Genomic DNA, 18094 nt, shown 5'->3' with positions numbered 1-18094 from the left:
GGACTAAAAGATCTCCCATCACTAGGTTTCTAACTCAATGATTTAAATTCAATTATAGAAAGAGCTACATTACAGTATGGATGAAAACATTAAAAATTTAAAAAAAAAAATCAAAACCATGCCACTAGAACCTCAGTAACTAGAAGGTATCAATCACAAAAACAGTGGAAGGAAATGCTTTTTGAAGGAAAGATATTTATGTCAGATTTCAGGATAGTTACAATTTACCAGAAAATGTTACAGAAAAACAAACTTCACAGGATCCTACATTCGCTGAAGCAGTCAGCAAAATATTTATCAATAAACGTCTATCTATCAAACTTCTATATATCACTGTTGTGATGTTGGGAGTGTGTGTGTGTGTGTGTGTGTGTGTGTGTGTGTGTGTCAGGGGCTCGTGGTGGTGGCAGCTGATTGGTCAGGGTAGACCTGACTGCTCCATGCAAAGGAAACAGGCAGTGGACAAATCTTAGAACAGCAGTAGGAGATGAAGTCAGAGAAATAATGGGGAGGAAACCCAGATTACACAGGGGCTTCTAGGCCTAAGAACTTTGGCCTGAACTCTGAGTGAAATGGGGAAATACTGAAAGGTTTTGAGCAGAGGAATGACATTATTTATGTTTTAATAGGATCACCCTTGCTGCTGTCTTAGGAACAGATATAGGAGGCCAAGGATAGAATCAAAGAAACCTTTCAGGAGGCTGCTGAAGTAAATTACACGAGATAATGGTCACTTAGATCAGCACAGGACATGATCAGATTCTAGGTAAATTTTGAAGACAATGTTATTGATGAGGAATCAAGGATGATGTAGAAGTTAGAGCACGAGTACTGAGTAGGTCTCAGTGGAGACAGGGAAGTTGTGTAGAAAGGTTGAGAGTTTAATTCTGGTCACGTTGAGTTTAAGATGTCTATTAAATATCCAAGTGGAGATATTGAGAAAGCAATTGGATGTAAGAATCTGGAGTTCGGGGGAGAGGTATAGCCTAGGGATATAAATTTGGGGACTATGGGTATAGAGACAGTATTTAAAGCTATGAGACTGGTGGAGATCACCAGGAGAGTGAGTATAGAGAATGACGAGGACGAAGACGGAGCTCCATCATTAGGAAAAGGAGGAACCTGGAAAGGAGACATAGCACGTATACCAGTTAAGACATGAGAAAAACCAAGTGAGGGTGGGTTCTTGGAAAATAAGAGAGGAAACTGTATAAAGGAGGGAAAAAACAACTGTTTTAAATGCTGCTGACAGGCCAAGTAAGTAGAAAACTGTAACCAGCCATTGGATTTAACCTCATAAATGTCATTGGTGACCTTGACAGAAGCAGTTTTAGTGGAATTGTGTGAGGGAAATTCCGAATGGAGGGGGTTTAACAGTGAAAGGGAGAAGAGGAATTGAAGATAAGTACAGATAATTGTTTGAAGGAGTTTTGCTACAAGGGTAATGAAGAAATGGAGTAGTAGTGGCAGGGAAAATGGAATTGAGGGGAGGATTTTTTTATAGGTTATTTCAGGACATATTTTTGTGTGCTGATGAGAGCAATCCAGCAAAGAACAAGAACTGATAAAAAGGGAGCGAGAACAGCTGAAATGATGCCCCTGAATAAGTTAGGATCAGATCTAGTGGACAGAAGCAAAGAAAACTGATGTATGGTAAGAAGGAGAAGGCAGATATGGTGGCACAGGTGGTGGCAGACAAGCACGTAGTCTGTATACGATGAGAGTCTGTATAAGTTCCTGTGCTGCATATGTTCTTCTTCTTAGTTGAAGAAATATTCTATTTGCTTAAAGTATTATTACATTTTGGGCAAGTCTAGTAAGGAACACAAAAAAGCAAGTACTATTGGTCCACAATAATTTGTCTTACTTGACCCACTCATATTAGCCAGTGGTGCTTTCTTCTCCTAAAGATGCTCATCGGTTTTTACATACAGTTAGGCTAGAAAAAAACTAGGTATCAGTTAATAGTTCAACCCACACAAAGTTCATGAGTAAAAATATGTTATACACAGGAAAGAGTAGTAAGAGTCCATCAAATTAATTTTTATGCCCTGATGGAAGCCTCATTAACATGATGATAAATCCCTTCAAGTTTTAGATTCTAGGATGGTGCCATTAAGAGTTTTTCCTCTAAGAAGGAAGAGTAATTTAACATTTCAATATAAAGGTGAACCATGGGAATAGGAAGATAAGATTGACAGTGTTTAAGGGTACAAATTTGTAATGAGTAGCAAATAAGCAAGAGACAGAATGTGCAGTATAATGAATATAGACAATATTGTATTATAATTATAGCAATGTAATATTGCTATAATGGCAATCATAATATATAAACCTATCAAAGTAACATGCAGAACACATTAAACTTAAACAATGTTACATGTCAAATTTATTCAATTAAAAAAAAGTGAAATGCACTTTTCACAACAGAAGACTCTAATTTTCCTTATGTGGAGAAATACAGTTTTGAAGGCTACTCACCAACAGTGGTCACAGGAGGCTGGGAAGGGTACTGGGAACTTGTTGTGGCGGGATACGGACCACCAGGTGGGTAAGGACAGCCCGGGTAACCACTAAAGAGAAGAACAGAAAACATTAAATGTTAAGATGACCCAACACTACAGTATCTTTAAGAACCCCACTCAGGAAGTTAAGCTTGGCATGTCATTGTTTTACCAGTTAATGACTTTATAGTTTTAAAGCTACAGGTGTCTATTTAAGTAAGGTTCCATAGAAATTCCATTAACTACACTGGATTTACTCTCAAAGTGAACGGTTAAAATACTCTTGCTTGGCCCTGGTTATTTGAGGGTCACCCTCACACAGCAGAAAGCAACTAGAGTGTTTCTAAGGGCAGTTCAACAGTATCAGAACTGGAAGCAACAAATATTTTCTGAGAGAACATTTTCACTCTGATTTCCAAACATATAGGGAAATGATACTATTTAATTTTTACTTGGGGTTCATTGATAACCTTTGTGAATGTATGATCTGAAAATACTCTTTTCCATTTAATATTTTCCATTTAATATTTTTGGACTGCGTCTAACAGTGGGTAACTGAAACTGCAGAAAGGGAAACCACAGATAACGGAGAACTACTGTACTATTTTCTGTCTTTGTACGTTATCAAGTAATTTGCCCTAACTAGCAAATCCTTTCCAAATTTTTAGAGTTCTTTTTGACCTAAGTGTATTTAAAAAAGAATTTCCAACACTCTTATGTTCCCTTTCCTTCACGTATCCCTTCAAAATTTACTATTTATTATACTGAAGGCACTGTGCTCTAAGAACTTGAGGTAGTAGCTGATATAAATCCATCTCTTCCTCAAGATACTAACAATCAAAATAACAAGATCCCTAATAAACAGTCCAGATAGGATAAAGGAAATAGCAAATGCTAAACGAAAGTTCAGGAGGTGTAGAGTAGAAAATCAATACCAGCCCAAGGAGATCAGGGAAGGTTTTAGGGAGATCTGTAAAAACTATGAAAGTGGCACCTTTATTCTCAATTTCCCTATTCATCACTCTATATTCTCCAGCCAAACTAAATTCCTATTTTTTCCTGTTTTTTTTTTTTTTTTTTTTCTGGCTTTCATACCTTTGCTCATACATAAAACGAGTGGGTTGCACTTGGTAATTGGTAAGTTTCCCCTCAGTTATAAAATGTTATTACTCTTTGCTGCTCCCTCACCCTCTAAACACCTAAATTTCTTCTTTAAGGTATTCTTTATAAACCAGTTCTTGTATTTATGAAGCTATCTCTAAGCTCCCACCTCCAAACCAGATGTGACCTCTCCTTTAAAGCTGTTTATTTATCACAGCACGTACCATTTCTGTCTTTTCTGATATCAGGAACTATTTCCTAATAATCTTAATACATGCTCGCCAGCACACATACCAAAACGGGAACAACAATTCTTGCTATAACCTTTTAGTTTCCTTATATGCGTGCTGCAGGTGCTACATAAAACTTAGAAAAGACCTAAGATTTGGAAGGGGCCTTAGAGATCATCTAGTCCAACTTTCCAGAGCAAGAATTAAGACTCTTGTATTCATTGCTTTACGACAAAGATTTTTCTTCAGTTACGGACTTATCATTTCTCCTTTAGGACAGAGAAGAGAAAGAGGTTCTGAGGCTCTTCTGCCAAGACCTTTTATATACAGAAAGACAGAGGTGGCAATTTGGATAGTTATGCTTAACAATTCATTAGCAAGTTACATTTTGAGATTAAAAGTCACGTTTCACAGAAAACAAAAACAAAAAACAACACATCAAATCTTTGGAAAATAGCTGCCTCAAAAAGGAACTTCTTATAAATAACCACAGAAAAGACTTTTATGGTTATGTAAGATAACTGAAAAAGATTTACATTTTTGTCAGTATCTTCAGCCTTCGTTTATTATGTACAAGTTTCTTTGAAACGGCTTTACTGTTCAGAAGTCCATTTCCTGTTTTCCCCAACTTGCAAGATGGCGGGTGAAAAAGCTGGGAAGCCAGACACTAAGGAGAAGAAACCTGAAGCCAAGAAGGCTGATGCTGGTGGCAAGGTGAAGAAGGCTAACCTCAAGGCCAAGACGCCTAAGAAGGGGAAGCCGCACTGCAGCCAAAACCCTGTCCTGGTCAGAGGAATCGGCAGGTATTCCCGATCAGCTATGTATTCCCGAAAGGCCATGTACAAGAGGAAGTACTCAGCAGCTAAATCCAGGATTGAAAAGAAAAAGAAGGAGAAGGTTCTTGCTACTGTCACAAAACCAGTTGGTGGCGACAAGAATGGTGGCACCCGAGTGGTTAAACTTCGCAAAATGCCTAGATACTATCCTACTGAAGATGTGCCTCGAAAGCTGTTGAGCCATGGCAAGAAACCCTTCAGTCAGCATGTGAGAAAACTGCGGGCCAGCATCACTCCCAGGACCATTCTGATCCTCACTGGGCGCCACAGAGGCAAGAGGGTGGTTTTCCTGAAGCAGCTGAGCAGTGGCTTGCTACTTGTGACTGGACCTCTGTCCCTCAATCGAGTTCCTCTGCGTAGAACACACCAGAAATTTGTCATCGCCACCTCCACCAAAATTGATATCAGTGGTGTGAAAATCCCCAAACATCTCACTGACGCTTACTTCAAAAAGAAGCTGCGAAGCCCAGGCACCAGGAGGGGGAGATCTTCAACACAGAGAAAGAGAAATATGAAATTACGGAGCAGCGCAAAATTGATCAGAAAGCTGTGGACTCGCAAATTCTGCCAAAAATCAAAGCTGGTCCTCAGCTCCAGGGCTACCTCCGCTCTGTGTTTGCTCTCACAAATGGGGTTTATCCTCACAAACTGGTGTTCTAAATTAATTAAGAAGGACCTAATTAAATGCCTGAACTGTTAAAAAAAAAAAGAAGTCCATTATCTTATTAGACTTCCAACATCCATTCTCTACATGTTCAAAGTTCTGCTTACTAGCAACTATTAACTACAGAGGCTTATAATTTCAAGTCTTCAGACAGAATTCCATTTCTAGAACTTAATCAGAAAATTAAGGGCCTCAAGAAATCTAAAACTTATATCCTGCTTATATAATCATAGCAATCTTTCTCTATTGTCCCTGCCAGATGTTCATCAAGTCTCTACTTTCTAATGGGACAGAATTACCTTTCTAATGGGACAGAATGCTTACTACCTAGAAAGTTAGTCCCTGAAATTAAGAAAGGCCCAGAAGGGGCTGGCCCGGTGGCTCAGGCTGTTGGAGGTCCGTGCTCCTAACTCTGAAGGCTGCCGGTTCAATTCCCATATGGGCCAGTGGGCTCTCAACCACAAGGTTGCCAGTTCAACTCCCGCAAGGGATGGTGGGCTGCACCCCCTGCAACTAGCAACAGCTATTGGACCTGGAGCTGAGCTGCGCCCTCCACAACTAAGACTGAAAGGACAACTTGAAGCTGAATGGCACCCTCCACAACTAAGACTGAAAGGACAACAACTTGACTTGGAAAAAAGTTCTGGAAGTACACACTGTTCCCCAATAAAGTCCTGTTCCCTTTCCCCAATAAAATCTTTAAAAAAAAAAAAGGCCCAGAAATAAATAAGTTTGCCAATCTTAACTTATAAGATCCTGCGCGATATATATAGGTAACCTATATATAGGTAACCTGTATGTATAGGTAACATATTTAGTTATGGCAGGTGTTCCGGAAATCTGGCTGCATTTATCTGTTAGGGTTATCTTAAGCTAATAAGAGTTAAACATTTCTTGTTAATTGTTAGAGTACCTGGAAATCTCATTTAGGCACCAGGACATGCCAGTTTAAATTAGCCCAAAGATCACCTCTTGAAAGCACCCCTAGATCACTACTGGAACAAGCACACATTTAAAAGATGGGTTAATAATTATTTCTCATTGATTTTGCAGTGTGTATTATTCAAAGACTGCATTATTAATTTAATTTACCTGTGTTATGTCATTGGGTAATAAAGGTCCATAATACATGTAGTCTACGAAATAAATGAATAAACATCATGGGAACAAGACTGATCCCATCATACATACGAACCATTAATTTGTTCCCTGTAATTTACAGAAAAGGTAAGTTTTTTTAAAGGGGTATTAAAATATTCTTCTCCTTGATTGAATTCATTACTAGTAGTATTCCATTAACCTTTCAGTTACTTATGTATTTAAGGACATACAAAGTTCTTAAAAGGGAAGTAACAAGAATTTCAATGTCCCAAACCAATCAAGATCATAGTCTGTAAATGAGAAGGAGTTGCACTTCTCTAGAATGGAGAAAACTCCCTTTGAACTATGTACATACCATAAAATTCTACCAATAAACTGAGTTTTATCTACCATTAAATCGCAACTAAATTTACTTTAATGCCTTAATTAGCATCCATTATCTTGATTCTAGATCTAACAGTAGAATTTCTAATACAATTCTTCAAAAGATAATTTTTCATTACCTGGGATTGGGAGGGTATCCGGATGGGAATGGAGAGATTCCACTGGGCATGCCTGGCATGTAGGAAGCTAAAAATAAGTTTTAACATTTTAAAATAATATGCACAGTGCTGGATACGTAGGTTATCCACTAAGATATACATCACTGTCAAGCCACAGCACAATTTCATACAGTTAAAGACTCCAAATCGCAGCACCAAAACAAAACACTCCACCCACATTAGTTCTTTACTTCAAGCATAGTTCTCTGCAGATCACATAATTCTCGAAGTATTAAACATGAGTTATGACAACACACATAACAATCCCAACAAAGAATAACTGGCAAATAGGTCAACTTGGTCAGTTCTAGAAGCTCTCAGGGAGTCTCTAACCTGAGACAGGAGCTAGTTCGATTTAGAATTTAGAAGAGAATCCTACCCTCCTCTAGTCCAAGGTCAGCCTCTTATAAAGTGGCCTCTCGATTATATCTAAGAAATCTTTTGATATTTAAGATAATGTTGACCGATTAGCACAGCTAGTTTTGTTGGTTTGATTGAGGACTTTAAGACTTCAAATTACTACGAGAAGTTCTATACAAAACTGACATTCAGCTAGATTGGTTAAAACCAAAACAAAAGCTTGGAAATACTAAGAGAAAAAGGCTCAAGTATAGCAAGCTTAAAGAATGCTTTACATATTTTTTAAAGACAACAGCAATGACAGAACTAGTCAGTGGTGTTAAGAGGCTAATCCATATAGAGGAAGAAAAAGATAAGTTAATTTTGGCTTTAATTGGAAATGACTTGTCTGAGAATTAACTTATCCTCAGCGAAATTTTTCTTATGAATATAATGATGAATTGGCCCTTAATCCAATTAATATTTTAGTGCCTTCTAAGTGACAGGCACCAGGAATTTGATGATGATGGGGAAAAAATAAAAATGAAAAAGAATTCCTGGCCTCAGGTTGCTTATAGTCTAGTCGGGGAGAGAAACAAGAATGGAATAACAATAGAGTGGTAAGTTTTATGTGTTATGGCAGGGGAAGTACAGAAATGCTATACATGTGGTAAAATAGGAGGTAGATAATCTAAACCTAGGAGGTGGTGGTAAATAAGTGATCTGGAGAAATGGTATATGAAGCCTTGAAGGCAACAGAGGTGGAGTCTTCAAGAAATAAACTTAGAGAACAGAGTGCAAGTAGGTGAGTGAAACATGCTGGACTCTCTGACCAAGGGCCTTGGAAGTTTTTACCAGAGTTGCTCTTCAACTATCAGTGTTCCTAATTTTCTTGTTTGGATGAATCTATCGATGACATAAGTAAGTTTTTTCTTAAGTATAACGAAGATGGATGATGTTTAATGCTATTTCAGAAAGGAAGAAAGCTTCCAAAATGTTACAACTGCTACATTCCATATAACACTTTTTTCTTCCCAGGGGCAAAGCACAGTTGATCTTTCTGAACATCAAAACATGCAGCCACTATTAAGTGTCAGCAAAATACATAATCACTAGCGCCCATGCTAGTTTCACTCTCACACCGCCTCAGAATTATAAGCAATTTTCTTGTTCTGAGGTTCTGAAAAGCTAGCAATTCCACCAAAGACTTCAAATTTTGATTTTGGGACAAAAAGTAAATATAATTTGGATCCAAGACTGGCAAGTAGACAATAAGGTGAAATAATTTTAGAGTCAGAATAAAATGGGATTCAAATACACATAACACATGGGGTTATTATAAGAATTAAATAAGAACGAATATGAAGTGCTTAGCTGTCTCATAGTTGCCAGTCAATAAATGTTGACTATTACTATTACTTGTCAAAAAATGAGGTTTGAACATAACATTTTTTAATGTGACTCATAGCTAGCTCAAGTCATCCTAAAACAGGAGATCAAAAATGTTTTAATGATAATAATAATAGAAGTATATAATTTCTCAACTAGAAGACAATATTTACTTAAGAATGTATCCAAATTTCTGGGCTATTCCTTGACGTGTGTGTGGGGGGGGAATGGAATTCAGACCACTTCTTTACAGTCATACCTGATAGTAATGAACACTGTTTAAATACATAAAAAGTATTAAGGCTAGAATGGATGGACAATCAATTGGCCTCTTAGTAACTTACTTAAATTAGTTCTAGATTATTTAACGTGATTTATAGTGAGTACAAAATTGAACTGCCGTAGTGACCTCTTTACTGTGGTTTCTTTCTATGTCAATATAAAACTGGAAGAAATTTAGGGAAAAAATGTTGCTCAGGAAAATCCCTAAATTTCTGAAAAGGTTACCTTTATCTTAAGCATTCACTATGTTATTTGAGCAAATAAACATGAATGATGAACTAGGAAATATTTGATATTTCATATTTAAATGAGCAAGATAATCTAATCTTGAGTACTGGAGTTAACAGAATTTATTAAGATGAAAACAAATTTCTGGTCAAAAGAATCACTAGAATCTTTATTAAAAGAGCTACTAAATCCTAAAACTAAGCTTATCTGGGAAGGCAGGGAAGGAAAAGGGTTTAGAAGGTTCTTCCTGTTAGATTCCCCTTCAGCTTGGGAGTCAAGATGCTCAAAACAGAATGGATTAAAAAGAAAGAGAAACATTTTAGGCAGCAGAAAAATTAAAGCTCAGATAATCTGACTTACAAGATAAATAAGTCTAGCTAATTATAATCTTAAACAAAATCTGTTAAAAAAAATCACAGCTCAAAACAATGAAATCAATACAGGTTTAATGCAGTCACAACAAGTAAGTACAACCAACTCTCAATTATCCAGGGTGATTTTAAAGTAGCAATGAGAATTATTTTTAAAAACCCAGAAATAACAGAGATAATGTACACCAATTAGGGGAGAACTGGTACTGACTGCAAGCCCCCACAGTCTCCACACAAGGTAAAATCATGAATTGGCTGTACTAAAGAGAAGAAAGCTGAGAGCTAGATGCCCAATTGTGTATACCCAGAATAGCTGAATATAAATTTAGTTGACTTTGTAATTGATTCTTATCTACAACACTGATCCTAAAGTTGCAAAGAAAAGAAGTCAGACTACCTTTCCAATTATATCTGCCTCCAAACTGATCAAACAAGGCTATTCCATGGCATGCATAATTTAAAAAGAAAATTCAAGCTCGATCCCAGCATTCTTTCTCCTCCATTTTGGAATCCAGCACACCCAGAGTTAGATTTCTACCCACAAACGAAAGCCCAAATGCCAGTCTTTGGTGGGAATCTGTACATGCAGATGTGGGGCCTCAGAATACCTCCAAAAATTCCACTAACTTGATAAGCTAAAAAGCAAAGTGAAGTCATTAAAAACATTTTTTTAAACAAGGTTTTCTGTTTTCTTTTGTTTCTCTGAGTTTAAAAAGCCAATCTCCATTCTACTTACTATTTGGTGGCCCTGTTGCCTGGTATGGTGGATAGGAAGCTGACATGGTAGGCCGGGAGAAGACTGGAGGTTCATCTCCAAACACCACAATCATCACCTGAATAAGCCCCAACAAGTCTGATTGTGGCTAAAAACAAAACAAATTTAAGACACTAGATTACTGTACAAAATACACAAATTGTTAAAGAATCTTTCCTTCCACTACCATAATTACAAAAAGAGTGCCTGTTTTTCCATAAAGGTTGCTCAACTTTACTCTCCAATATAAATCGAACACTGACTTAAGACAAACTATGCCAGGCAAAGTTGTTCAAATTGGCTTATTTGATGGTTCTATTTTCACGTCTTCATGTGTTTTGTGTATATTTCATCTATTTCATTCATTAGTTCATCAGGTGCTGAAGTACTCAATCATCTTGATCAACTAATCATCTTCATAACTTCTCCTGATAGAAGAGTTCACTATCAGTTTCCAACTTTCCAAAGCACCAAACTCATCTCTTGTTTGATTTGTCCCAACTTATGAACAATGATAAATAACATTTCAGAAAGTTTCCTGTAAAAATTTGCCACATCGCAGTATTTTAATCTCTTTCTGTGTTGGTGAATTTATACGCTGAGACTGGGGGTAAGCATGTGCAGTATCTGTGTAACACCAAACACCAACAAGTATGGGCTGGGGACCGTGGCTAGTATGGGAGGGTGGGGGTGGTTTTGAGACCACACACTTTTATTTCTTGTTAATGATTTAGTCCAACAAAACTCGCAAACTAAATCACAATCTCATGCATTTTTAAGTTGACATATAATTCACACACCCTTTACAAATTTACCCTTTTAAAGTGTATAGATCAGTGGTTTTTTCCATTACCACTAAGTTCAAAACTATTTTCATTATCCCAAAAAGAAACGCATACTCATTAGTAGTCATTTCCCACTTTCCCCTTCCCCACAGCCCTGGGCAACCATTAATGTATTTTCTGTCAATGGATTTGCCTATTCTGGACATTTCATATGAATGGAATCATACAATATGTGACCTTTTTTGTCTGGCTTCTTTCACTTAGCATGATGTTTTCAAGGTTCATCTGTGTTGTAGTATGAATCACTACTTCATTCATGCATTCTTATAACTACAGTTATGTCAGGACAAGTTTTATTTTAATTCTTTACCATACCATTCCTTTCACACTAATTCTCAGAAAGAAGGAAAATTAACCTAATCTTTAATATCTACTTCCAGGCCTAGGATAAAGCAACAGGTCATGAATTCAAACTAATTCAGAATGACAAATAACTAATTCAGAATGATACAGGATATGAAAAAAGTAGCAATATGGCAGCAGCTTATTTTAGCCCAAATGCTTAATGGTCAACTAAATAAGATAATACCTTTAGGAAATTGCTTTCCTATTGTAAACCCTGCAAAACTCCTCTCTTCTCTACGTTTTTTATTGCTAGCAAGCAATAAAAAGGTCAGATTTTTACATTCTAAGCAATATATATGTTCAGGGTTAATTAGCAATTTAATCAGTAAGATAAAGCTAAATGACAGCAGTCCTAGCTTACATTCTGTGTCATACTAGATTACTGCAACAGCTTCCTATGTAGCTTCCAGTTTTACTTACTTATTATGACTGAAAGCATTTTCTATAAATGTCCATGCTTCCCCTTCCGTAAGAGAGCTGTCACTAAGAATCAGCTGGTTGGGCAGGGACTACATTTTCCAGCCCTCCTCGCAACTAGTTTTTTCCATTGGACCACAAGCAGAAGTGATTTAACTTGTAAGCCAAGATGGACAGAAGGGGGGTACTCCTTTACCACTCTCTCTTGGCTTGTCTTCCTTCACGCACAGGAAGTCGTGGGAGATGGTGGCATCACAAATTGGAAAGAGCTTGGGTCCCTGAAGTACCACGTAGAGGAAAGCTGCCTGCCAATGAGGAACACTCCCGTGGACTATTACATGGGCAAGAAATCTCTAGTGTTAAGCGTCCAGCATGTTGGGGTTTATGTTTTAGAGCAGCTAGTGATTATTTGTCAGTTAATTAATGTATTTATCTAGTACAGTTCAGACATTGTACCTAATAATCATTTGCTTTTAATACCCTACTCTTATTCAAAAATCTAAAATGATTCCCAACTGGATCTTTTTCTGGGTTATTATGGTCCATCTATGTGTTTGAATATTCCTGTGACAATTCCACACTATCTTAATTACTAGTTTTATAATATATTTGGATATCTGTAGGGTAAGTCCTTTAACCTTAGTCTTCTTGGAGAGTGCCTTGGTGACCCTCAATCTTTTGCATTTCCATATAAATTTTAGATACAGCTTATCAAGTTCACAAAATTAATAAATACAGAAAGAAATGAAAACTCGTTAGGATACAGATCAACTTGAAGAGAACCAACATTTCTGACTCAATACTGAGTTTACCAATACACGAATATGGTTCTCTGTCCTTTGACTTAAGTCTTCTTTAATGTCTTTCAATAAAATTTACAATTTTCTCCATAACGGACTTGTACATCCTTTGCAAGGCGAACTAGGTCAATAGCACTAAAAAAAATCAACTATTCATTTACCACTTCATTAATTCTCTATTATGAGTGACTTACTACTAAATCTGCTACTAAACCCATCTACAGAGTTCTTAATTTCTACTATTCTATTTTTCAGTTCTAAGATTTCCACTTCGTTCCTTTTTATTATAATTCTCCCTCTTGAACATATTATCACATCTTAAAAATATCATTTTCAAGTCTGTGTCCGATAGTGGGGTTACTTGGGTGTGGCAGTGTCCTGTTTCTATTGTCTTTTTTCCTCTGTCCTCTTTCTTGATGTACTTGATACTTTTAAATTCTATGCTGGACACATTTTGCGAAAAATTATCGAGTCTCTATGTATTGTCTTCCTCTAGCAAGGGTTCACCGTACCTATGGCCAGCAGGTACTATGAGAATGACCTTAATATAATAATCAGGACGGACCTGATTCAAGCTTGGGGTTTTGTACGGCTTATCCCTGACTTCCTACTCTTGAGCTGCGTTCCTCCAATGACATCAACCCAGAGCCTAGGATGTCTACTTATATCCCTCTTCCTTGATAAGCTTCCAAACTCTTATTGCCTCCTCAACAGGAGGCTGTTGAGAACTTGGCTGTGTTTTTCAGAAGTTTTCTGCTTAGCTTTTTAGCATCTTATCTTTAAAGCTTAGAAATTCAGCATATCTAAGAAAACTTAGATTATCTGGTTTATTTCTTTTTTTTTAATTAATTAAATTTATTGGGGTGACAATTGTTAGTAAATTTACATAGATTTCAGGTGTACAATTCTGTATTATATCATCTATAAATCCCATTGTGTGTTCACCACCCAGAGTCAGTTCTCCTTCCATCATCATGTATTTGTGGTTTATTTCTTTGTAGCTTCCTTTTCTCCCAAATCTTGGCTCCTGAAGTACTGGCTGCACTGGCAGACAGAACAGCAGCTGTTATCTTTTCAGCCCTATGAACCTGCTAGAAACTCTGCAGGTTTCTTTGGCTCTTAGCTAAAACCCTCTGCCCAAATTCTCAGCCTCTTACCCTGTACCAAGAATCAGTAGACTCCTAGGGAAAACTGGCAGAATGTTGGCTCATCTCTCACAATTCCCTTCTCTGGAGGATCTTGGACCTTCGAGTACTGATTGCCTCAACAGTTCTCCACAGATCCACATGCTGTTTGTACTTTAGCTTTTCTAGTTATTTTGATAGGAACACTGGAGTGCCAGAACTTTATGATCAGAGGCAGAAACAACTTTCCTACTACTATTACTTCTTGACAGGAACACTTTGAATAATGAGAATTGAAAAGTCTCACAAATATATGCCACCAGTATACTATTTTTTAAATGTACTTCCCACTCTGTAAAATCTATCCATTCTTAAAAGTTCAACTCAAGCAAATAGAGACTATGCATGCTCTATAAATTATAAAGCTCTATACAAACACAAGATACACAGTCACGTACCACTTAACGGGAGAAGTGCTGAGAAATGTTTTCAGGTGATTTTATCATTGTGTGAACACCATACAGTGCACTTACGCAAACTTAGATGGTATAGCCTAGTGCTGCAATTGTATGTGCTGTACTTTTATACGATTGGCAGCGTAGATCTGTTTATACCAGCATCACCACAAACACATAACGTGTTGTGCTATGTTAGGATGGCTATGACATCACTAGGTGATAGGAATTTTCCAGCTCCACTGTAATATTATGGGACCACCACTGTATATACAGTCTGTTGTTAGCCAAAATGTTGATATACAGCGCATGACTATTTGTTTTGGAGACTCTTTTCTGATTACCCAGCTTACTGATTAGTGATCTTACGTGAACTTATCTCTTCTTTGGAAGCCTCTTTTGAGTGTTAACAGAAAGTAGATGCTAGTAAGCAAATATATATAAACCACAACAAATTCACAAACACTGTTTATACTTACATGTTTCCATTCATGTAGATAAGGAAGATATATCTTCCCATTTGCATCAACATGCTTTCCTGTTTTAATAGTCATTGAACTAGTAGGCTTAACAAAACAGATAGGAGGATTATATGGGTAGGTGTCCAGCAGCCAAAGGCATATTGGAATATTATATGTATTACCTGAGAGAGAAAGATAAACTTCAGTTATTCTATTTTTATTATTTTTCAATAATGGCTTAGTAGGTAAGCAAAGAGAGAGCTACAACTAAGCAATACTTTACAAACTCACAATATTTTAATGTTTCAAAGTTCTGTTTAAGATCAGTTTCTCACATTTGCAGTCTGTAAAACACATCAGCAGGATTAAGGAGCTAATTGATAACTACTCTGCCAGCGTGTGCTTGCTGCTGTCAAAGCATTCTTCACAGATGATCTTTTGGCTCAATCCATTCTTTGCTACTTAACTCCTGTCACGTCAGTTAATAAGGTTCACTTGAAAGGCATAGAGAAAGAAGACCATGGATTATGGTATCCTATCAGAAAGTGATATAATTCCCTTTCCAAAGCTATTCAACTGTCAAACAGATGCTGATTGGTGGCCACAGCTTGACCAATGCATATGGCATATTCAATCAGTTATGTCATCTCCTTCTCTTTGTTTTATGTAACAGAATCTCATTGAGAAATTTGACCACATACATACATAGTACATACATACATACATACATATATATATGTATATATATATGTATATGGTCAAATTGAACAGTGCTTCAAAGGATCCAATAGTTAATATATTCAACAAAAATCATAACCTTTTCTTATTAAGCTCAAAGTCAATGTCCAAAGACCATTTGAATCACCTGACATGATTCAGATAACTTTCCTCTTAGAAAGTTTCACTTCATATAAATATACACGAGTATAAATCTCACTTAAAGAAATCAAGACAGTTGTGGGACTTTGGATTTATTTTTTACCTCAAACTTCTACAATGAAGAAAGAACTCCAATAGAATATATCCTAATACATAAAACATAAGTTTGTTTCCAGAACCCAGAATTCTTTGCTTTGTGAAAATGAAGACTTCTCCAGAATTCCTGAGGCTTAAGAACTATGCAAGGGGCCGGCCCAGTGGCTCAGGGGGTTAGAGCTCCATGCTCCTAACTCCAAAGGCTGCCGGTTCGGTTCGATTCCCACATGGGTCAGTGGGCTCTCAACCACAAGGTTGACAGTTCAATTCCTCGAATCCTGCAAGGGATGGTGGGCAGCGCCGCCTGCAACTAAGATTGAACACGGCACCTTGAGCTGAGCTGCCGCTGAGCTCCCGGATAGCTCAGTTGGTGGGAGTGCATGGGCTGCGCCCCCTGCAATTAGCAACGGCAACTGGACCTGGAGCTGAGCTGCGCCCTTCCACAACTAAGACTGAAAGGACAACAACTTGACTTGGAAAAAAGTCCTGGAAGTACACACTGTTCCCCAATAAAGTCCTGTACCCCTTAAAAAAACTATGCTATATGAAAAATGGTGAGGGAATACAGGATTTAGATAAAATTTTATATATAGGAAATAAATATCTTTAATTATGTTTACCATAGTTTCCTGCCCTCCCTCTTTTTATCACTTATCTCTTCCCCTTACCAGAGCTTATTTCCTGAAGGCAAAGACAAAGTCAGCAATGCTGAATCTGACTCAGTTATCCCTAATTTTATCATACACGCTTTATTCAATTTTGATGCTCAAGTGTCTTTTCCCTCTGCCCAGAATGTCCATTCTGTTATGAATGGCTGACTCATCCTTTAACAAGTTCAAATATCATTTCCTCTATTCCTTCCCCACATGGTCTTGTTCTCCTCTATTCTCACAGCACCTTTGTATTTTATCATTCTATAGCAGTTATAGAATATTGTAGACATCTATTTATTCCCCGTTTCCCCTATTTGTGTAAGCTCTTCCAGAGAAGGTGCATCCTTTATTTACCTTTGTACCATAGCCCTTCCCCCCTATGCCTCATGTATAGCAGGTACTACAGAAAATTATGGGTAAGTCACAGAGACCCAGGTCTTAGTGAGTCACCAGGAATAACTCACAAACAGCTTCCAAAAACAGAACAGTTGTTTATGAGACTAAATGTTCCCTATCACTGTAACTGTTCCAGCAGAGGGCAGATGACTGGTTAACAGAGATGTAATTATCCATTATCAGCATTATCACCAATACTAACTATAACCATAAATAACAACTGCTTTTGACGTCTGTTTATTATATACCAGACTCTGTGCTGAGTCCTTTACACACATTATCACAATGATTTCTGTTTTCAGTCAGGTACTATTATCCTAATGTTACAGATGCCCATTGTCACAAACCTGATAGATTACAGAAGAACTGAAACCTTACTCTGCCTGGACTTTAAGACTCTATCTTAGAAACGATACTATATGGCTTCTCATTGTCAGAAAAGTCGGAATGGGGTGGGAGGCTGAACTAGGAGGCATCAAAGATCCTTTTCTAGTTCTAAGATTCTCTGATACCAGGAAACATCAAATTCTTCTAGCCCAATGAGGCATTTACTGATATATCTTGGTAAAGAAGGAAAAAAACAAGGCTGAAAATATTAGGTGCTGCTGCCAAATGAAGTTCAATTACAACAGAAATTAAACTCTCTACATCATCATGAAAGTCATGGGAAAGTTGGTTTCAATTACTTATAACTCTTTGGCAACATATTTTGTGAATCAAAATGCATCTACACTGGAAACCTAAATTACATTAAGACACTTGCCTCTGTAAAGCACAGGAATTGTTCCGGTGAGGTTCATCAGTTCCCTGGAACTACCATCATTAAAAACTGAAAGGAAAGAACAATGATTTAATCACAAGCATTTTCACAGATGCTCCCATGTAAGTTATTCTTTTAGAAACGCTGGTTAAAACTCATTATTATTATTGCCCTTGAAAGGGGCTAACTTGTTAATGTATCATCCATTTTGTCCAATAACAGAGTATCCTTTGTTGATTCACTCAATGGGATCAGTTTTAGAATGAGTAAAGAAAAGATGCTTTGAATTACTTGGAAAAATCGATGGGAGTGCTAAATAGGAGCTCTGTGTTCCCAACATGATTATAAAATTACTTTAAAAAATCACCGTCAACTAATACCCTACTAAGTGTTCATCCAATACGTAACATAAAATTTTAGATTCCCCATAGGTTTATCCCTACTCACTATCATTCTCAATCCCAATGTAGCAAAAAAGCACAGTATTAAAAAGAAAAAAAAGTTTTCAGTTAAATATAGACA

General features: G+C 37.1%; 1 protein-coding gene and 1 pseudogene across 3 annotated transcripts in view; one reads left to right on the top strand and one right to left on the bottom strand.

Annotated features, from left to right (window-relative positions):
• The window catches only part of TSG101 (tumor susceptibility 101), a 41830-nt gene that overhangs the window by 17672 nt on the left and 6064 nt on the right, over positions 1-18094 (bottom strand). For both annotated transcript variants that reach the window (XR_013994168.1, XM_081062469.1), the window contains exons 3-7: positions 17576-17641; positions 14807-14970; positions 10324-10450; positions 6940-7006; positions 2482-2573 (exon numbers count right to left, since the gene is read on the bottom strand). Coding sequence is in view for 1 of the 2 variants with exons in the window: in XM_081062469.1 (XP_080918595.1) it covers positions 2482-2573; positions 6940-7006; positions 10324-10450; positions 14807-14970; positions 17576-17641 (516 nt within the window). In the remaining variant the exon portion in view is untranslated. The remainder of the gene's footprint in view (positions 1-2481; positions 2574-6939; positions 7007-10323; positions 10451-14806; positions 14971-17575; positions 17642-18094) is intronic.
• On the top strand, positions 4464-5457 carry LOC308503280 (large ribosomal subunit protein eL6-like; annotated as a pseudogene). Its single transcript has one exon. The product of its transcript is annotated as a large ribosomal subunit protein eL6-like (transcript).

This window comes from Rhinolophus hipposideros (genome assembly GCF_964194185.1).
Source record: "Rhinolophus hipposideros genome assembly, chromosome: 10".
Taxonomy (NCBI): domain Eukaryota; kingdom Metazoa; phylum Chordata; class Mammalia; order Chiroptera; family Rhinolophidae; genus Rhinolophus; species Rhinolophus hipposideros.
Note: the sequence above shows the minus strand (reverse complement) of the source record. Positions and strands in the feature narration are given on the sequence as shown.